Source organism: Orycteropus afer, unplaced genomic scaffold (genome assembly GCF_000298275.1).
Source record: "Orycteropus afer afer isolate SDZICR_OR568_19922 unplaced genomic scaffold, OryAfe1.0 scaffold00134, whole genome shotgun sequence".
Taxonomy (NCBI): Eukaryota; Metazoa; Chordata; class Mammalia; order Tubulidentata; family Orycteropodidae; genus Orycteropus; species Orycteropus afer.
Genome location: NW_006921721.1, coordinates 4742318 through 4763006, shown reverse-complemented (window position 1 = coordinate 4763006; position 20689 = coordinate 4742318). Strand labels below are relative to the sequence as shown.

The 20689-nt window shown below is 45.0% G+C and overlaps 1 protein-coding gene across 1 annotated transcript in view; it reads left to right on the top strand.

Moving 5' to 3' along the window:
* The window catches only part of TMEM272 (transmembrane protein 272), a 38254-nt gene extending 23585 nt beyond the window's left edge, over nt 1-14669 (top strand). The window contains exons 3-4 of the mRNA XM_042781569.1: nt 5506-5588; nt 14307-14669. Of these exons, the coding sequence (XP_042637503.1) occupies nt 5506-5588; nt 14307-14669 (446 nt within the window). The remainder of the gene's footprint in view (nt 1-5505; nt 5589-14306) is intronic.
* The last annotated feature ends 6020 nt before the right edge of the window (nt 14670-20689 follow it).

Genomic DNA, 20689 nt, shown 5'->3' with positions numbered 1-20689 from the left:
TCCCAGTTCCTGTGTTCCCATGTGGAAAGCTGTCATGAGCAGTAGGAAAAATGTGTCTCTTGCTATAGTGATACACTGCTGAATGAATAAGTACATCACACATATTTAACAACTTCAGTTATCCACAAGTGTGCTGTACTAGGGGGCTGGGGCAGGGAAAATCCTTGAGTAGCCAAAAATAGTTGTCACCTATCAGAGAAATTAGACTTTTGCATTTGAACATTAGTAATGAGAACTCCCAGGTGGAACTTAGCTACTCCTATTTCCATACAGGCCCAGCAAGCCTGGTATTCTAGGTTCCAAGCTCACAGTGTATTGGAGCAGAAATTAAAGAGCATAGAGGTTATTGTGAAAAATAGCACTGTCTTAGTTTCCTGGTGCTGCTGTAATTAAAAAAAAAAAAAAAAAAAAACCACCGGTGGGTAGTTTTAAAGAATGGGAATTTATTGTCTTACCGTCTTGGAGGCTCAAGGTCCAAATCAGGGCATTGGCTCTAGGGAGGATCCTTTCTTGTTGGTAGCTCCAGGCATTCCTTGGCATTCCTTGGCTTGTAGAGGGTCCTCACATGGTCCCTTCCCCCTGTGTGTGTCTCTGTGTCAGTTCTGCTCTTTTTGTAAGACATCAGTCAGACCAATTAGGTTTAGTAACCCCTCTGTTCAGGTAAAGGAGCTCTGGTGACACAGTGCCTAAGGCATTTGACTGCTAACCAGAAGGTTGGCGGTTCAAACCCACCACCCTCTCCATGGAAGGTAGACTGGACAATCTGCTTCCATAAAGATTTACCACCTTGGAAACCCAATGGGGGTCACTATGAGTCAGAGTCAACTCCATGGCAATGGGTTTGGTTTGTTTTTTCCTACTCAAGTATAGCCTCATTAACATTACAGAAGAAAAACCCTATTCCCCAACAAGGTTACATTCACAGGACTTAATATTTTTGCCTTTTTTAAAACTTTATTTATTTAACTTTTTATTGTGATTTGAGTGAAATTTTACAAAGCATATTCATTTTATATTCAACAGTTCACATTTTGTTTTGTGACACTGGTTACATTCCCTGCAGTGTAACAGCTCTCCTCCCACTTCCTCCCTGTGGTTACCCTTTCCCTATGTCCTTCTTGCCTGTGCATTCCTGCCTCTCTACTTCTCTCCCTGCGCAAATGCTGCCCTTCTGCTCGCCCATGGTGGGTTGTTCTAAGGAGTGCATCTGCTCAGTGCAGGTGTTCAGCTCATAGTCTAGTTTGAGAGTTAAGCCACAGGAGTGAGTTAAATTCCAGGCTCAAAGGACTTCATATTTTTGGAGAAGACACAATTCAATCCATATCAAGTACCCTTAGATCTGTAAGGAGTGGATGCAGACAGTGTGGCAGCAAATTAGTGAACAAAATACAATTTTGAAGAACTGAAACAGTTGAGTAGTCTGAGGCCATTTAGCGTGGAGGCAAACAGTCCAAAGCCATCAGTTGGCCCAGAAGTTATCACTGTTACAGAGCAGTTCAAGAAGTGTTTATAAGATACTCAGGATACTTATGAAAGCAGGAGAGCACTTGAGAAGATGTTCTACGCATAATCTATAAAGTCAAACAGTCTCAGCCTTGGAAGCCTGTGGTTTAATTTAGAAAATGAACTTAACTGGGACAGTTCATTCACCCAAAAGATTGCATAAAGAGACAAGAGGCTGCAGGATAATTTTCATAGATCAAACCAAAACCAAATCAAACCCACTGCCATCGAGTCGATTCTGACTCATAGTGACCCTACAGGATGGAGTAGAAATGTTCCTTAGGGTTTCCAAGGCTATAAATCTTTATGGAAGCAGGCTGCCTCTTTCTTCTGGTGAGTGGCTGGTGGGTTCAAACCACTAGCCTTTTGATTAGCAGCCTAATGCTTTAACCCCAGTGCCACCAAAACTAGAAACCAAACTCACTGCCCTTGATTCAGTTTTAACTCATAGCGACCCCCATTGGGTTTCTGAGGCAGTAAATCTTTACGGAAGTAGATTGTCCAGTCTTCCTTCCATGGAGTGGCTGGTGGGTTTGAACCACCAACTTCTGGGTAGCAGTCAAATCCCTTAGACACTATACCACCAGAACTCCTTAATTCCCATGGAAGGACTCTTAAAATCACTACTAGCATCAGACAACTGGTATTTGTTATTGACTGTGCCGGGGAGAATTCTGATGTTTTGAGGAAGTAATTGGGATACTGTAGATCAGACAGAAAGAACACCTAGAGTTAAGGTCAATCCTAGCATTTCATGAAGAACACAGGGGAAAAGATGGCTCTTATTAAATTTATTAGGATCTTCATAAGCCATCTGTGCACTGATTGACTCCTGTGAGCAGCAGCTGTTTTTATTCATTAGAAATGAGCAGATAGATAAGCCATTGCTCAGTGTTCATTTCACAGCTGGGTTTTGAATTGAGATAAAGGCAGTTCATACCCAACAAATTTGGCATCAAGTTCTTAAAAGTCTTAGTGTGCAAGATTGTGTTGAAACTTGGAAAGTATTGCCATCTAAAACTGGAGTCAGCTAAATATCAAAGATAGCTAGAAACGAAAGCCCCCAGAGGTGGATGATTGGATAAAGATGTATGTTTGATTTTCCTCTGTTTGGAGCCCTGAATTTATGGGTCCCTTTATAGCTCAACATTTTCATAAATTTTAGAGGAATGCAGTGTAGTCATAGGAAAATGGTTTACTTCCTCTGCTTAAGTACAAAGGCATTAATGGGAAGTAAAATGTCAAATTAAAAAGTCATTTAAACAGGAGATTTTGTTCTACAGAGAGTATTCCCTCTCATGGACTCTTTTGACTAATGTATTAGTCAAGGTAACTTAACTATGTTGCAGTCACAAATTAACCCTGAAATTTCAGTGGCTTAACTTTATGGAGGTTTATTTCTTGTTCATGCAAATTTCAGTGTGGATGAGGGGACTTTCCAGGACAATATGATGACTCAGTACTCCAAGCTGCTTGATCTTCAGACTTAGCCATCTCAGCCCATGGTTTCCAGGTGGACGAAGCAGGAAAAGAGAAGGAAGCCTTGTGCACCAGTTTCAACTACTTTAGTCCAGAAGTGGCTCACAGCCTATTGGTTAGAACCAGTTACATGGCTCTACCTAACCAAAAGGATGCTGGGAAATGTGGGGGAGCCATCAGTGTCTGCAGCAAGGAGATGTGTCATGTCCCTCCTGAAGCCTGACCATTTAAGCCAGACTGGTCAGGGAGGAAAGAGCCATTTCTCTCTTTTATTTTAAATAGACACACCACATTGGTTAATAATGGCCTAGAAAACAATGACCTGAAAAAAGTAAAGAAAACATTTCTTAGGAAGGGTAGATGTTTAGGGGGGGGTTGATTTGGTAGTTTTCCAAATCTGGTTGCTAAGATATGTCAGTAAACTTGAGTTTCCCAGATTGGGGTCCTGGTGAGTGGACTGGCAATAATATAGTGACTACAACTGGGATAGTTGGAGTTGTGTGTCAACTTGGCTGGACCACAATTCTGAGTGGTTTAAGCAGTTGTGATGTGGGTTATTCCCACAATGAGATCAGATGTATATGTTTTGAGCAGCCAATCTGTTGAAAAGGAGTTTCCCCAGGGATGTGGCCTGCTTCCAATATATTTATGAACATCCTGGAAGAAAGAGACACTCTTCTGTGGATTGGGATCCTGTTGTGCTGCCTATAACTGTCTGTGAACAAACAATCCACCATTTGGCCTGGAGATCTTGGATTCATCATTTGTTGAAGTCAACAGCTGGTATACTGCCTGCCAACCTTGAGCTCGTCAGCCCCTGCAGCTCCATGAGTCGTGAAAAGCCTCCAGCTTGACGTTTAATCCAAGAACTTGGGACTTGCCAGCTTATATAAGTGTGTGAGCCATTTTCCTAAGACAAATTTCTCTTTCTCTCTATACAAACAAGCTTTACCGGTTTTGCTTCTCTAGAGAACCCAGCCTAACACAACCACTAATATGGAGTCCCTGGATAGTGCATAAAAGGAGCTCTGGTAGTGTGGTGCCCAAGGCATTTGACTGTTGACCAGATGGTTGGCAGTTCAAACTCACCAGCTGCTCTGCAGAAGGAAGATGAGGCAATCTACTTTCGTAAAGATTTACTGCTTTGGAAACCTGGTGGGGGTCACCATGAGTGGGAATCAATTTGATGACAATGAGTTTGATTTTTGGTTTGGTTGGGTGGTACAAATGGTTAACATGCTTAGCTGCTAACCGAAAGGTTAGAGGTTCAAATACACCTAGAGGTGACTTGGAAGAAGGTCCTGGCAATCTGCTTCTGAAAAATCAGTCACTGAAAATCCTGTGGAGCACAGTTATACTCTGAAACACATGGGGTCACTATCAGTAGGGGTCAACTTGACAGCAACTAGTACTAGCCACTAACACAGCAGGAGGCCTCTCTGTGCAAGCAGGGGAGTTCTCTGTGGGTTCCACTCTGTTACCTGGGCTCTGAAAGCAGAATAAATGTGAGCCTCATTTTACATAGTGGATGCATGTTTTTCGGGGAATAAAAACAACCCGTGGGCACTGAATCATAGCCTACTCATGGTGATCCCGTGTGTGTTGGGGTAGAACTATGGAAGGTTTTCAATAGCTGTAGTCTTACAGAAGTAGATCACCAGGCCTCTCTTCCAAGGTGCTGCTGAGTGGTCAAACTGCCAACCTTTGAGTTAGTAACAAGCTCAAAGCCTTTGCACCACCTAGGAAAGTGGTACAAATTGAAACTTGTTGTTAGGTGCTGTCAAGTTGATTTCCCCTCAAAGTGACCATGTACTGTTGAATGAAACATTGCCCAGTCCAGCACCATCCTCAGAATCACTGCCATGCTTGAGTTTGTTGTAGCAGCCACTGGGTCAATCCATCTCATTGAGGGTTTTCCCTTTTCTCCCTGACCCTCTTTAACCCAACATGATATCCTTTTAAGCAAATTAAGGGAACTGGATATTTAAGGGGATTCTTGGAATCCTTTTGTAAAATGAATTGTTGAAAACATGGGTTATCATTCAAATTGATTCTGACTCACAGTGACTCTATGTGTGCAAAGTAGAACTGCTCCATATGGTTTTCAAAGCTGTGATCTTTGGAAGCAGATCTCTAGGCCTGTTTTCCAAGGTGCCTTTGGGTGAGTTTGAACTGCCAGCCTTAACCATGTGTACCACCAGGGACTCCTGTCATACATTGGTATGATTCGTAAGTGCAGAGTATACCTATCGGCAGGTAACATGCAGACAAAATGTGCAGTGACATTTGCACTACTCTATTCTGCAGCAAGCTCTGGTTCTGCTGTGCCAGTCCACAGGACAATAGTGCCCTGAAGAGAGCGGGTAGTCAGGGAGGCTAAGCAGACTCCAAAGCCAGGGAATCGAGTCATGGTTTGTGGGATTCACATTTTGGTTCTGGTTGTAGTTCAGCTCATGTTCATAACCAGGCTTCCTGTTCTTGAATGCATTTCTCTCAATGCCTTTCTGTTTTCCTTCTGTGTAGGAATGAAGTTTTTGGAGGACTGCCCTATCCAGCCCCTTATCCCTTTATATTTGCTAGTGGGTGGGATCGTCGGTACCTTAAAGGTAAAGTATCTGCTCTTTGTCGTTCTTTTAGACGGTTCACTTTCAGCCCCCTTAGAATGTCTTCTTTTATTGTGTGCATCTAACAAGTGAACTAGAATAATTTTCTCCAAGTCCAGTTGTTAAAGCGACAGGGCGAGGTGGGATAATGATGGTTGCCTGGAGAGCCATTGATCTGTCCAGATAATGGGCATTCACCAGAGCTAAGCTTCTGTGCAGTAATTTCCTTCCTGCTGTCCCAAGTCCAGTGTGCCAAGTTGTGCCCTAACGACTTGAGGAGTCACCAGCTCCTAGCTATACTGCTGCCATCAGCCAATATAATGGCAGCCTTTCTCTGTGCTTCTCAAGCAGCTTCCTGGTAGGGCAGTACTAGGGCTCACATTTGGTTAAATGTGTTTGATTTTGGCAGTTCTTATTTCATTGTTTTAACTAAACTCCTCAATTCTCAAATGACTAGGATAGAATTATTTGACTATCGTCATCAATCAATGGTAAACACTTTTGCGGGGAAAGAGGGCTTCTCTGTGGTTCTCAAGCTTGTGGCACTCTAGGTGCAGATTTGCTCAGGAGTTGTACTGATATCTGTGGAAACAGGAAAAGCTCCTGAAGAAGTTTTGAGGGTGATGCATACCCTGCAGTTTTCAAACTCCTCAGCCACAGAAATATCACCAAAAGTACCATTTAAAAAAAAAAAAAAAAAAACTCACAGCCATTGAGTCAATTCCAACTCATAGCAACCCCAGTTGGGTTTCCAAGGCAGTAACTTTTATGGAAGTAGATTGCCCCATCTTCCTTCCACAGAGCACTGATGGGTTTAGAACTGCCAACCTTCTGGTTAGCAGTCCAATGCATTGGGCACTGCACCGCCAGAGCTCCTAAAAGTACCATAGGTCTACCTTTATCACAAACCCTGTCCCATCTCAACACTCAAGCCCATCTCAAAACTTCCCGTGTCACAAGCTGAAAAACACAAGTGTCTATTTTTGCAAAATGGTGTCATAAAAACTAAGCAACAGTAAAGTGAAAACAGAATCAAGAGTGCCATGTATAAAATTTCATTTGAACCCACTATCTACTTTCTTTGCTAGCTTCTGTGTAGGTCACCAAAAGATGCTGGTCAGTGACTTTGGCCATGATATTGATCTAAGACATCATAAAGATTGCTGTTCTCATATGCAACCAGTAACCATAAGCTTGGTTCCCTTTTGGGAAATGATGTCTGATTTGGGGCAAGCAGCTGGAGCCTTATAAAAACTTATCTATTTATCTATCTATCATCTGTCATTCTCATTCTTCTGACCATGCCCACCTCCTCATTACTTACGCCTGGGCTGCATCCTGATCCCCACCCCCACCACCTACTTTTTACTCACACCTGGGAATTCCTCCGGCCCCTCCCACCCCCTCACATTCTGTGCTTGGGCTTTCCCCTGATCCCCTATCACTTCATTACCTACACCTGCTTGTTCTCTAGGCCCCTCCCACCACATCACTTCTCATGCGAACCCCACACACACACATACACACCTACTAATTACCCATATCTGGCCTTTCTTCTGACATCTCCCACCTCCTCACTTCCCACACTGGGGCTGTCTCCTGACCCTCTCGTAGCCTTTGTGTCTGAGTTTATCTTATTAAATCACCCCATTTCCTGACAGCAGTCTGGTGGGCAATATTCTGGGCACTACATATACGTCTACTCCCCCTATATAACCCTATGCCCAGCGGGTCACCTGGTCGTCTGTTTAGCTCCAAGGAAAACCCAAAGGCCCTTGGCTCAGTGTGGTTGCATATCCCCTGTGGTATTAGGGGAAGGCTCCTATGTATTGAGTGCCATAGAGATGGACAAACAAAGGCAAAGTTTTAGCATTAATTCCCTCTGCCCCACTCTTTCTCACTTGACTACCTCAGCATCAGACTGCTCAGTGGAACTTTCCTTCAGAGATGTTACTGTCCATAGGGTCTGTTTCTCTTGATTATAGCAAACTTCTCCTTTATAAAAGCCAGCATAGAACCCAAAGGTAATTTATTTTTATGAACAAACTAGAGCCCTAATAAACAGCACTCATTTTTCTTGGCATTCTAAAACTGAAGCCAAATTAAATTTTTGTGCTCATCGCTAGGTAATACACAGTGAGTCCATAACCATTAGAGCAGCAGAAAATGGTTGTAGAGTCCCTAGATACAGAAGTTTACTAGTGATGATGGTGCTTTGTATTAAGCTCCACCTCCCTTAACACTGTATTACAGTTCCCAGCATCCTTTATGAAATGCAGCAATAGCAATCCAGTATTTCATGGCATTGATGAGAGAACTAAGGAAAAGGGGTTAACATATCCCAAGGTTACCAAGAAGAATTAAGGATCATAGCCCACTGGAGAATTATGAAATCAATTTAGTAGATTGTGACCCACACGAAAAAAAAAAAAATGGAGTAGAAAATATTAGCATTAGTATGTGACACTTACGTATGTGTATATGTATTTGGACAGGTAGACCATATAATTTATCATTCAAACTGGGACAGTTTTGAGAGTACAGGGAGACTCTAGTAATAATCATGCCCAGGACAACAGCATAAACCAGGACTTTTCTGAACAAACTAGGACATATGGTTACCCAACTGATGGGTCATGATGTCAAATGTATTTGCTAGATAGGTTAAAAAATATATATAAAATGTGTTTGTTACTGAGTGTTGTGTTAAAAGAATATTTGAAAAACACTAATTTAGTGGTCTTATCTTTCTAACCTCACCAGCTTTCTGTCAGTTTGTCATACTGTGGTAGCTTGTGTGTTGCTGTGAGTCTGGAGGCTATGCCATTGGTATCTCAAATACCAGCAGGTCACCCATGGTGGACAGGTTTCAGTGGAGCTTCCAGACTAAGACTGGGAAGAAAGGCCTTGGGGTCTACTTCTGAAAATTAGCCAATGAAAGCCCTGGGGGTCACAATAGAATATTGTCTGATCCAGTGCTCGAAGAGGAACCCCTAGGTTGGAAGGCAGTCAGAATACACAGCAGCTATGACAGTGGACTCAAGCATACCAGTGATTGTGAAGATGGTACAGGACCAGGCCACGTTTAGTTCCATGGTACGTGGGGTGGCCGTGGTCAGAGCCAACTCAGTGGCAACTAACAACAACAATGTCTCTCTAACACTTTACCTCATCTTCCAGTATCTCTTCTTAGTGATAATGGAAACCACACAGTAAATGCTTAATGTGCAGGGCACTGTGCTAAGGACTTAGGCCTCATTTTGACCTCATTCAGTCCTCACAGCATCTCTTTGAGGCATGTACTTGCATCAGGAAGGAGCTTTGGTGGTATAGTGGTTAAAGCATATGGTTGCTAACCAAAAGGTTGGTGGTTTGAACCCACCAGCTGCTCCATGGGAGAAAGATGAGGCAGTCTGCTTCTGTAAAGATTTATAGCCTTGGAAACCCATGGGGCAGTTCTACTCTGTCCTATAGGGTCTCTGTGAGTCGGAGTTGACTCTCTGGCAGTGAGTACTGTGTACTTGTATCAGGAAGGACTTCTTAATTACAAGGAATAAATATCAACTCTGGCTAACTTGAAAAAATAAAAGCTGCTGTGTAGTTTGACTTGGCTCCTGACGACCCTGGCGTATCAGAGGAGAACTGAGCTCCGTGGGGTTTTCAGTGGCTGATTTTTCTGAAGCAGATCACCAGACCTTTCTTCCGAGATGTCTCTGGGTGGACTTGAGCCCCAGGATCCACTTACAGTTTCTCCTGGGCTAGCGGCGGAATGAATAAACTCCAGCTAGTTTTCTACTTCTGGCATCCCTGTGCTCAGAACCCAAGTTCTGGGAAAGCAGCCGGCTCTGGTGGAGTTGAGGCACCCTGCCGCCCTCTGGTGTGCGGGAGAGGCAGTGGGGAAGTGGCCTCCGAGGGAGGGCAGGTCTGGGATTCACCTTCCCACCGTGCAAGTGTATGGGGTGAGAGAATTCTCCAAAGGAGGAGGTCATGCTAGGAAGGGATGGTGTTGAGAAACTGAAACCTGAACAGTACTACCAGCTCCAGTGAACAGAGGAAACTAAGGCTTAGTGGTTGCTTTGGTTGAGCTTATACCAAGTAAGGGGACACCAGTGAAAACCACATGTGACCCCATATGTGTCAGAGTAGAACTGTGTTCCGTGAAGTTGTCAGTGGCTGATTTTATGGAAGCAGATTGCCAGGTCTTCCTTCCTAGGCATCTCTGGGTGGACTTGAACCTCCATGTTTTTGGTTAGCAGCTGAATTCATGTACCTATTTGTACCACCTCACCCAAGGACTCCAGGTAAGTGGCATAGTTGGTGTTTCAACCCAGGCCTGCCCCATCTCATAGTCCCACTCGAACACCCTTTCCACTCAAACTGGTTTTCTCCTATTCCCCAGACCCACCCTTCTTCACCTTTGATACACACACACCAACCATTCCTCACTGAGGAGGTTCCTTCTCACTCTCCCTCCTCACAGAAGATGGCCCCCTCTCTCAGGAAGCCCTCCTGGATGGCCTATAGCTCTGTTCTCAAGTCTAAGTCCCCATGTTCCCTTTTTATGGAAATTTCTACTGCCTCACTAGGCTCCAAGTCTTATTCCTAGAGACCCTGTGCAGTTAGACCTTATGGGAAGGCTCTCCCACTCAAGGAAAGAACCCTACATCCTCTGATGTAAGCATCAGTGTGGGGTGGTGTAGTGGTCAGAGAGGGTGGACCAATGTCCAGTTTGTTCTCTTTCTGACTATGGACCTGGACAAAATGCCTTAAATTCTGTGAACCTTAGTTTCTTCATCTGCAAAATTCACCAAAACCAAACTCCCTGCCTTCAAGTCGATTCCGACTCATAGTCACCCTATAGGACAGAGTAGAACTGCCCCATAGGATCTTCAAGACTGTGGAACTTTACAGGAGCAGACTGCCATGTCTTTTTCCTACAGAGAGGCTTCGAACCACCGACCTTTGGATTAGCAGCTGAGCACTTAAACCACTGTGCCGCCAGGACGTCTCATCCACAGGGATAATAATATACATCCTCATAGGTTAGTAAGAGTCCCTGGGTGGTGCAAAGAGTTAAGTGCTCAACTACTAGCAGAAAGGTTGGCGGTTTGAACCCACCCAGGGGTCCCTTGGAAGACAGGCCTGGTGATCTACTTCTGCAGGGACACAGCATTGGAAACCCTATGGAGCCTGGAAAACCAATTTGCTCTGTAAACTTTCACCCAAATTACAACTTAAACAATAAATAAATAAACATCCCTGTGAAGCAGTTCTCTGCACACAAAAGGTCACCATGGTTTGAGTTGACTGGACAGCAATGAAAAATAACAACAACGTAGGTTAGGATGAGCATGAATTGAAATCATGTATGCAAACATTAGACTAACCACCTTACTAAAGTTTTATGTTTTTCATAAATAATTCTTCATTGTAGGAAGTGAAAGAATACAGGTAAACACGAATAAGCAAATAGAACTCACCTGTAAATTCCACCACCCAGAGAAAATCGCTGTTAACATTTGGATCTGACAATTCCATTTTTTGTCCTTCTCTGCAAATATTTATTTCCAACCTGTCACATAAGGTTGTTGTTGTTATGTGCTGTCGAGGAGAATTAATTGTGCTAATGTTTATGTAAAGGAGCTCTGGTGGCGCAGTGCCTAAGACATTTGACGGCTAACCAGGAAGTTGGCGGTTCAAACCCACCAGCCACTTCGCAGAAGGAAGACTAGACAATCTACTTCTGTAAAGACTCACAGCCTTGGAAACACAAAGGGGGTTGCTATGAGTCAGAATTAAGTCAATGGCTGTGAGTTTGTTTGTTTGTTTGTTTGTTTTTGTTGAATGTATATATATTAGTTTCCTAGGGTTCCTGCAACAAAGTATCACAAACTCACTGGCTCAAACACAGCAACATGTTGTCTTGAAATTCTGAGGCTAGAGGTCTGAAGTCAAGGTGTCTGCAGGGCGGTGCTCTTTCTCAAGGCTCTAGCGGAAGTCCCTTCCCTTCTTCCTCCTAGCTTCCTAGGCTCCTGGCCACCCTTGGTGTTCCTGGCTTATGGAAGCATCACTCTGGTTTCTGCCTCCGTCTTCACACGGCCGTGTTCCCTCTGCATATGCCTGTCTGTCTGAGTATCTTCTCTTTTAAGACAATACTCAATGGGATTAAGGCCCATCCTATTCCAGTGTGACCTCATGTTAACTGATAGCATCTTAAAGGTCCTGCTTCCAAACAAAGTCACGTTCACAGGCACTAGGTGTAAAGACTTCAACATATCTTTTGGAGGGACAAAATTCAACCCCTAATAGTACATTAAACACTTAGCCCAGTGCCAGGCTCTCCTTTGTTCAACATCTGTATCTCCATCACTAGCCCTCACCTGTGTCTGTTCCTCTCCAGCTTCTGACTCCACTTCTCTGCTGGCCACCATCACCTGCATTTCCATTCAGAAGTTATATGTAGCAAACCAAACCTGAAACCATCATCCATCCCAAAGGCCCAGCCTGGGCTCCTTACTCTCTCCATCTCTCTGCTCACTAGCTCCTGCCCCAGGTTGCTTCATCTCCTGGTTCTGTTCACCCCTTCCGTTTCACTCAAGCACAGTCTCTCCCCCGCCAACCTGCCATGCCCTTGGTTGTCAAGGTTCCGCTCTAGAGCTCTGCTCACTCTGTGCTAGGGGTGCCATGAACGTGGGCTGGGGAGATGTGGGGAGCCTGGGAACCTGGCAGAGAACGATAAACAGGCTAGGTTTCTGGAATAAATCAAAGCTCAGTTTGCTAGACAGTTTGGCAGAGAGCAAAGGTTCCTTAGCAAGGAAAACTGTGTTCTTCCTTGGCTGTTTTCTCAGAGGAACACCTGAGACAAAGGGCTCCTGAGGCTGTCAGAACCCAGTGGGTGTGGTGGTCCTCAGTATAATAAACCAGGAGCAGAATTTCAGAGGGACGTCTGTTTTCCACACAGTATGAATCTAGGCCCTGAGAGGCATACAAATTGTTAACATGCTCAGTTGCTAACTTAAGGGTTGGAAGTTCAAGTCCACCCAGAGGCACCTTGGAAGAAATGGGTGGTGATCTACTTCTGGAAAAGTCAGCCATTGAAAACTGAGTGGAGTCCAAGTTCAGCCTGCATCCCTGATTGGAGACAAATAAGTAAACATAATAACTCAGTTCCTTAAGAGCTGAATGGAATGAAAAGTCAATTTACACATTGTTTTCATGCTATTTCCCCTAGAAACAGGTGATAAGCACGTTAATGTGTCTCAGGTAACAACTTGAAAATTAACCTTGGCCCCTGGAGATAAACAGGAACAAAGTTGCTGGGAACTGACATCCTCCCCTCTGCCTAAGCCCTGATCAGCTGATGACAGGAAGCTGGTGTGACTCACTCGGTACGCAAGCGCACTGCATTAAAAAAAATGACTGTCCCTTTAAACTGAGGCAAAGGACATTTCAGCCAATCATCAACTATTTCACATCTGAATTCCTGAAGTTTTTATGACTATGCATAACCCTCTCTCCTGAAGTACAAAACCTGTAATTCGATTTAGATTCAGGGAGTCAGATTTGGGTGTGGACCCCTGTCTCCTTGCATTGCCACCTTGCAATAAATAAATTTCTCTCTTGATCACTTGGTGTGTAAACTGTTTTGGCCTGACTGTGCACTGGGCAGAGACCCATGTTTGGTCCGATTTCAGGGTTGCCATGAGTTGGAGTGGACTTGAAAGGAACCTGAGGAAGAAACAAAAACAAATGGGTTCAGGAACCATTCAGCAGAAGCCCAGGTGGTCTGTTTCCCTGAGAAGTAATTAGCAGTGGTATCACCCAAAGGACAAGGGTCTGTGCAGTTGACTTACAGAAGTATAAGGGCAAGAGTGACAACTCCACCTCCCCAGCCCTGATCTCTTGATGTGTAGATTGCCTTACTTCCAAACCCCATTTCTTAAAAGCAGTCTACACTGACTTCCTGACTCCTTCCATTCACTTCTCTGCCATTTGGCTTCCACCCCCAAAACTCTGCAGAAATTGCTCTCATCAAGGTCACCAATGGCCCTCCTCTTTCCAAATCTAAATCAGTTTTTAGTCTTTATCTTACTGGAGCTCCAATCCCCTTGGCAAGAGGCCCATAATAAGATCATTACTATACAGTGTGGTGAAGAAATGACAGAGATACACACAGAGACTCATGGAATCCAAAAGAGAAATTTGGAGCCCAACCCAGAGAGGTCCAGGGATCCTTCCTAGAGATGTGAGGACTGAGGAAGCTGGATAGGTAGGCACTAGCAGGGGTACGGAGGAGGTGGAGCAAGCACTCTCAGCTGATAGCCAAGTCCAGGGTGTGGTCATGGGGGGAGGTGGCTAAAAAAATATGGGGTGGTCACTCACTGGAGCCAAGGTGGTCAAGGAACTAGCTTCAAGGACATTGACATAAACCAGAATAACAGCAAAACTTTGGGTGCAGAGATGAGTTTAAGTCAGCTAATCCCTTATCCACACCAACTCAATCATCTAAAAGGGAAATGCCACTGAGGTTGCTGGTGAGGGATTGTTTTCCTCCTTGATAGTTCTAATTCTTCATAATGAATTCTTCCTCCTTGGCAATATTTCTAAATCTAGTGTGTGCACTCTTGTAATCTCTCTCTCTCTCTCTCTCTCTCTCTCTCTCTCTCCTCCCTTCTCCTTTGCTGCTGTGCCCTCTGACCCCTTGCCTCTGCCACACCCCAGGTGTCTCTCCTGCTCTATGACTCCACCAGGATGAGGCGACTTCTGTCCAAGGCCGTGGTGATCGACGACGATGACGATGACGAGTATCCCTGGAGGCAGAACGTGCACAAATACTACATGCACCTCATCCTCAGCCTCTTCCTCTTCCTCTGGTTCATCCTGGGGAACTACTGGGTCTTTTCTGTTTACGTGCCTGATTTTATCCCACCTTTCCAGCAGCCGCAGGATTACTGTGACAAAACCCTATACATCTTTGCGGTAGGGGTCCTCGTGCTTAGCCACTCCATGCTGGTCTTACTTGTGCTCTGCAGCAGCTGTGTTTACGTGTGTTCCAGGTGGAGGTTTGCTGCCGATGAGGACTGAGAGCCCCCCATGGTGGCATGCGTGTGTGTGTGTGTGTGTGCGCGCACACACACACACACACACACACACACGATTCAGGAAGAGGGCATGCTGTGAAGGCAATAAAACCTTTCCCTCCAGCATTTATGAAACCACCAAATGCACTGAGTATTCTAGAATCCTAAAGAAACTCATTGCCTGTCTGGGCACGGGAAGGGCACTTTTAGCTTTTTTTGTAGGGGGACTTTGATACTTAAAATGAGTTTTCAAAGGAATTTCGGTTTTTGAGGGGTAAAGCGGGGATGAAGTGAAAGGCAGAGAATGGGAGACCCTTCCAAGTCACAGTGCCATTCCAATGACTGTCTCAAGAGTGAGGAAAATCCAGTGGTTTTGTTGTTGTAGCTTCTGCTGCCATCATTCAGCCACAGCCATGGGCACCGTGACATCATAGAAAGAACATGCACTTTCATACAAGACAGGTTGTTGTTGTTATGTGCTGTCCAGTCGGACCCAACTCATGGCGACACCTCCTTGGGTTTCCGAGGCAGTATCACTATGTAAGTAGATTGACATATCTTAACTTTATTTGCTGTGTGGCTGTGCATGAGTCCTTCAGTTGCTCCGAACTTTAGTTTCCTCATCTGTGAAATGGGGATAAGAAAATCTCCTCCACAGTACTGATGTAAGAACCATGTGCAGTGTATGTACTGCACCTGGCTCATGGTAACTAGAGGCCATTGAGTCGATCCTAGCACATGGCAACCCCATGTGCATCAGAGCAGAACTGTTCTCCATAGGGTTTTCAATGGCTGATTTTTCTGAAGTAGATAGACCTTTCTTTTAAAGCACCTGTGCATCCAATAAATGATGGCTTTATTATTATAAGGAGAAAAGTACTCTTTTAATGACTGCTTTTAGGGAAAGTTAAGGAGCAGCCCTTCTCCACCCCGAATCTGGTGGATTTGGTGTAATTGGTGCGGATATCCAAGGATATCTATAAACTCTGCTAAGGTCAAGGAAGTAGATCCCACCCGGGGCTGGTCTGGCCTGCCAACCTAGCATGGCAGGGGATGTGTTCCTTTCATGTTGTGTTCATGAGGGGTTCCCTCAGATTCTTTGCTTGGCTGAAGTCTGCTGCTTTTCCTGGTTATCTCTGTGTGTTTTTGTGGTTTACTGATAGCTGTGTGGTATAAACCTTTTACATGTGACTTGAACCAGTTTTGTGTGCTTGGTGTCAGAGTGCATGAATTGAGGTGTTGTCTGTATAGGTGCTTTTTGGTCTTTGAGCTTAAACACAGCCTTTTGTAAATCCATTGGCCTGAAAGTGCAGGAGGAGGCCAGACAGTGACCACCAGACCACCAGACTCTCCCCTTTTGTCCACGGGCCTGAGATAGGCTTCTGCTCGGACCCCAGCAGAGGCTGTGCATTGGAGTGTGTGAGGGAAGCTCCTGGGGGCCCTGGGTCAGCCTCTCCAAAGGAGGCCCCTTGCTTTACAATCCTAGAGGAAGAATGCCGCCCTGGGTGCCCCCTTGGAGCGGTGCCCAGGAGCAGGGTGGCACCAGTGCATTGTGCTCCCAACTTAGCTGCATGCACAGCCGCCCTATTCTGTATATTTGCACGGCGCTGAGCTGCTTTTTTTTTGTGGTGCTTAATAATCAAACCAATTTGAGTGGCCTTCCACATGAGGCCCCTCCTTAATTAGCTGTGTCAGCTCAAACTGAGAAACTCACTTCTCTCCGTGGCTTTAAGACATAAGGACCCGTGAGTCCCGCGGAGACTTTTTACTTGATTTTGTAAGCAGATCCCAGGCGTCTGTCACGTTTTCCTCCCAGGTATCGAGAAAGTTCTAGTTGCGCCCTCTGCTGGGAAAAAATGGGGAAAGCCCCATCCCAACCCTGGCCCTCTGCTCAGTTTCTGTTTTGTTTCCATTTGCGCTAAGGAGGAAGATCTAACCAGGGTTTGCAGCGCCGGGGCTGGGACTCTGGCTCCACTCTCACTGTGCACCACCCACAGAGTCCACTCAGAGTTAGGGGCGGGGGAGTCTGTGAGAGCCGACACTGAGTCAGGCAAGGTGGCCATGGGCTTTTGTTCCCACCCTCATTTCCCCAGAAGACAACTCAGTTAGTCAGCTAATGTTTGGATACAAATGAACAAAACTGAGAACCAACAGAACTAATTTTAAATCAATCCAGGCCACACATCAACCAGTACCGCCCTCAACAGCCCTTACACTAACTCCTGAGCCAGGGACTTGAAAAGAATGTTCAGGATCCAGCGTAAAAAACTGTAAGTCAAGCCTAGATAAACAGGTAAGCAAATGGTTCTCTGTACTGGTGGAGAAAGAGAACGAGCTGGCATTCCTCGGCAGAGGCAGCCCTCCCCATCTCGCTCCAGGCTCCCTGTAGACTGCAAACAGCTTTGTTCTGCAGGCCAGCTTTAGTCACAAATGTGTGCTGTTGGGAATTATTCTGAGGCTGCATCCAGACTTAGCAAGAAAGAGGGCTCTCATTGAAGAACTGTGCCTGCATGGGACATGGGAGTCTCACCAAGATGTGACAACTCCAACCATAGAGTCCCATGGGAGGTGACTTTCTGAGTTTTGGGACTGAGCACAAGGAGATACTCCCACTCACACCCCAGTGGCTGTCCTCACCTATCAGTGTTGCTAATACACTTGGCTGGTGGCCTCTTGAGTGACGTACATCGGGGAGTCTGCAACCGAGAAAACTTGAGAAGTGTTGGCTGCACACTTGCGTCTTCTGCATTCTGAGGAGAGGGCATCACTAACTCTTCTTGAGCCCAGGGACCCTGCCCTGTTCCCTCACAACTGCCTCCAAAACTTCAGTGCTGGGGCTAGGCAGAGGTGGAAAGAGCTGGTGGAAAAAAAAAAAACCTTGCCTGTAAGCAGATTGTGAATACTGGCAAGTGCTTTGGGTCCATCAGCAGCTGGGGCCCAAAGGTTAGAGATTTCCAGTTTCTGCTAGGCGTGGATATCTCTGGAGTGTTGCAGAAATCCTTGTCTTGGCATAGGTGGTGACTTAACAAATATGCCTGTCAAAGTAACAAGATTTTCCCTTCCCCAGAAATGGCTTGGTAAAAGAATTTCTTTTCTTCCTTCCTTTCTTACATTACATTTTCATTATATTTTATTCCACAGTAAGCATGAAGGATCTTCAGATACTATATTCAATATAATAAAAGGCAAGGAAAATATATAGTTAGAAGTAGAATCATAGGTGGAAACCACCTAAATGTTTATCAACAGATGACTAGGCAAATGAAATGTGATCCATATATACAATGGAATATTACTCAGTCATAAAGAGAAATGAAGTTGTGATACATGCCACAACTGGATGAACCTTGAAAACGTTATGCTGAGTGAGGTGAATCACTCACAGAAGGGCAAATATTGTGTGGTCCCACTTATATGAAATATCTAGAAGAGGCAAATGCATAGGAGTCAAAGTTTATTAGTGGTTCCCAGGGGAAGGTGGGAGGAAAAAGGGGAGTCATTGTTTATGATGAAGAAAAACTTGGCAGCAGACTCTTGTGATGGCTACACGATATGATTAATACAATGAATGTCACTGAATTGTATGTGTAAAAACTATTGAATTGGCAAATGTTCTGTGTTATATATATATATATATATATATATTTACAGCAAAAACAGGAAAAGCTATGATGGTGTGGTAGTTAAAGTTGTATGTCAATTTGGCTGGGCTGTGATTTTGAGTAGCATGGCAGCTGGTTGTAGTTATTCCCCATAATGACATTGGATGTGGTATGATCAACCCCATGGTGGAAACTGCTGTTGATGTGAAATGTTAATTAGCGGAAGGAATGTTGCCTTTAGGATGTAGCCTGCTTCCAGTATATATGGAGAAACTTTGGGAAGGATCTCTAGCTTTTTTGGCACATTTTGGATCTTGCATTTGGCTGAGTCTTCATCTCCATTACCTGGGTTTGAACCAGTGGCCTGCTGTGCTGCCTTCTGATCTTGGGATTGTGCCATTTTACTGGCTGATCTTGGGTTTGTCAGCCTCGGAAGCCAGCAGTTGTGTGAGTTAGGAGAAGCCTACAGTTCCAGCAGACCTGGAACAAGAGGCAGAGCTGCAGCCCAACGTCAAGGGGCTCAGCCCCTAGAGCCAGCACTCTAAACTCAGAGTTCTAGCCTCCTAAACCGTACTACAATAAATTCCTGTTTGTTAAAGCCATCCGCTTGTGGTATTTCTGTTATAGCAGCACTAGAGAACTAAAACAGAAGACAGAGGTTCTCAACTTTTTTTTTTTTTTTTTTTAGTATTTGTGATTTAGGTGAAAGTTTACAGAGCAAATTCATTTTCCATACAGCAGTTCATACACATTTTGTTTCATGATATTGACTGCAATTCCCCACAAGGCAACAGCTCTCTTCCCACATCCTCCTCATAGTTACCTCTTCCCCTGTGTCCTTCTCTCTCATGCACTCCCGCCACCCCTCCCACTAGCTGTCTCTCTATGCAAACACTGCCTGTGGTAGTTATGTTTGTGTGTCAACTTGGCTGGATCTGGTTGAGTGGCTGGGCAGCTGGTGGTAGTTATTCCCCATGATGAGACTGGCAACCAACTCCATGGGGATCTATCACAAGCAGCTGAATAGCTCCCTTTATGTATGTGGTCTGCTTCCCATAAATAAGCAGCAGCTTTGGGAATAGTCTCTAGCCTACGGCACGCTTGGACCCTGCATGTAGCCGTGTCCTTGCTCAGCAGCCTGCTATGTTCTGCCGACCTTCGGACTTACAATGGACTTAAGTTAATGGCCTGCCATGTGGTTTGGTAACATCAGAACTGTGCCTTTTTACTTGTCAACCTTGGGGCTTCTCAGCCTCAGCAGCTGGCAGCTGTCTGAGTGAAGAAATGCCTCTAGCTCCAGTGGGCCGGGAGCAGGAGGTAGAGCTGGATCCCAAGGTTGAGAGGCTTTCACCCAGCCCCTAGAGCCTGGCACTTTGAACTTGGACTTAAAGCCTCCAAATTTTAAGAATAAACTCCTGTTTGTTAATGCCATCCCATTTGTGGTATTTTCTTGTCAGAGCAGCTCTAGGTAACCAGACCACTGCCCTTCTGTTCCCCCACGATTGATCACTCCAAGGAGTGGATACACCTGATGTAAATGTTCTGCCCATATGCTTGTCTGTTGTTTGGCTGGAAGCCACAGGTGTGAGTTCAGTTGCAGACCTGAAGGGTAACCAGGGACCATATAGTCTCAGGGGTCTCACTAGGCTCTATCAGACCAGCAAACCTGATTTTTTTTTTTTTTTAAGATTTTGATCAACTTTTCTTTTTTCCCTACACCAAAATATTTGATTCCCGCCCCAGAGAAAATGGTGGACGTGTGCCCGTTCTTATGTGTACCACACCCCATTGCAACAGAGAAAATCCATCAGCAGAACTAAACAATTGCTAACTGGACTAAAATACTGGTTTTGAGTTTCTATGCCACCAAGCCAGTCAGAAAATATGATCAGCTCGAAGTTGTACATTTCCCATGGAGTAAAAAGTATTGCCCCTCAAGAGAAACTGAGCTGAAGTCTGAAAATGCCATGTACTTCGTTCATAGAGGGGACACTGTGATTCAGTGGGTGACATCTTTGGCATGCTATACAAATGCTAGAGCAGGCTTTACATGATCATTCACTGGGGCCTCCCTTAGTGGATGGTTAGATGGTTGTGACGAGGGGAAGAAGTTCCGGAGCCAAGGCAAATGGCTCAGACTGTGATTCTCTGCAGGTCTGGCTCAATCCAGAGATGACACCTAGACTGTCTAGGGAGTGACAGTCCCTAGTTACCCAGTGCTGCTATTACAGAAATACCACAAGTGGATGGCTTTAACAAACATTTGTTTTGTCACAGTGTAGGAGGCTTTTGTTGTGTTGTTGTTATGTGCCATCGAGTCGAACCCAACTCATAGCGACCCCTCCTTGGGTTTCTGAGGCAGTATCACTATGGAAGTAGATTGCCCAATCTTCCTTCCGAGGAGTGGCTGGTGGGTTTGAAC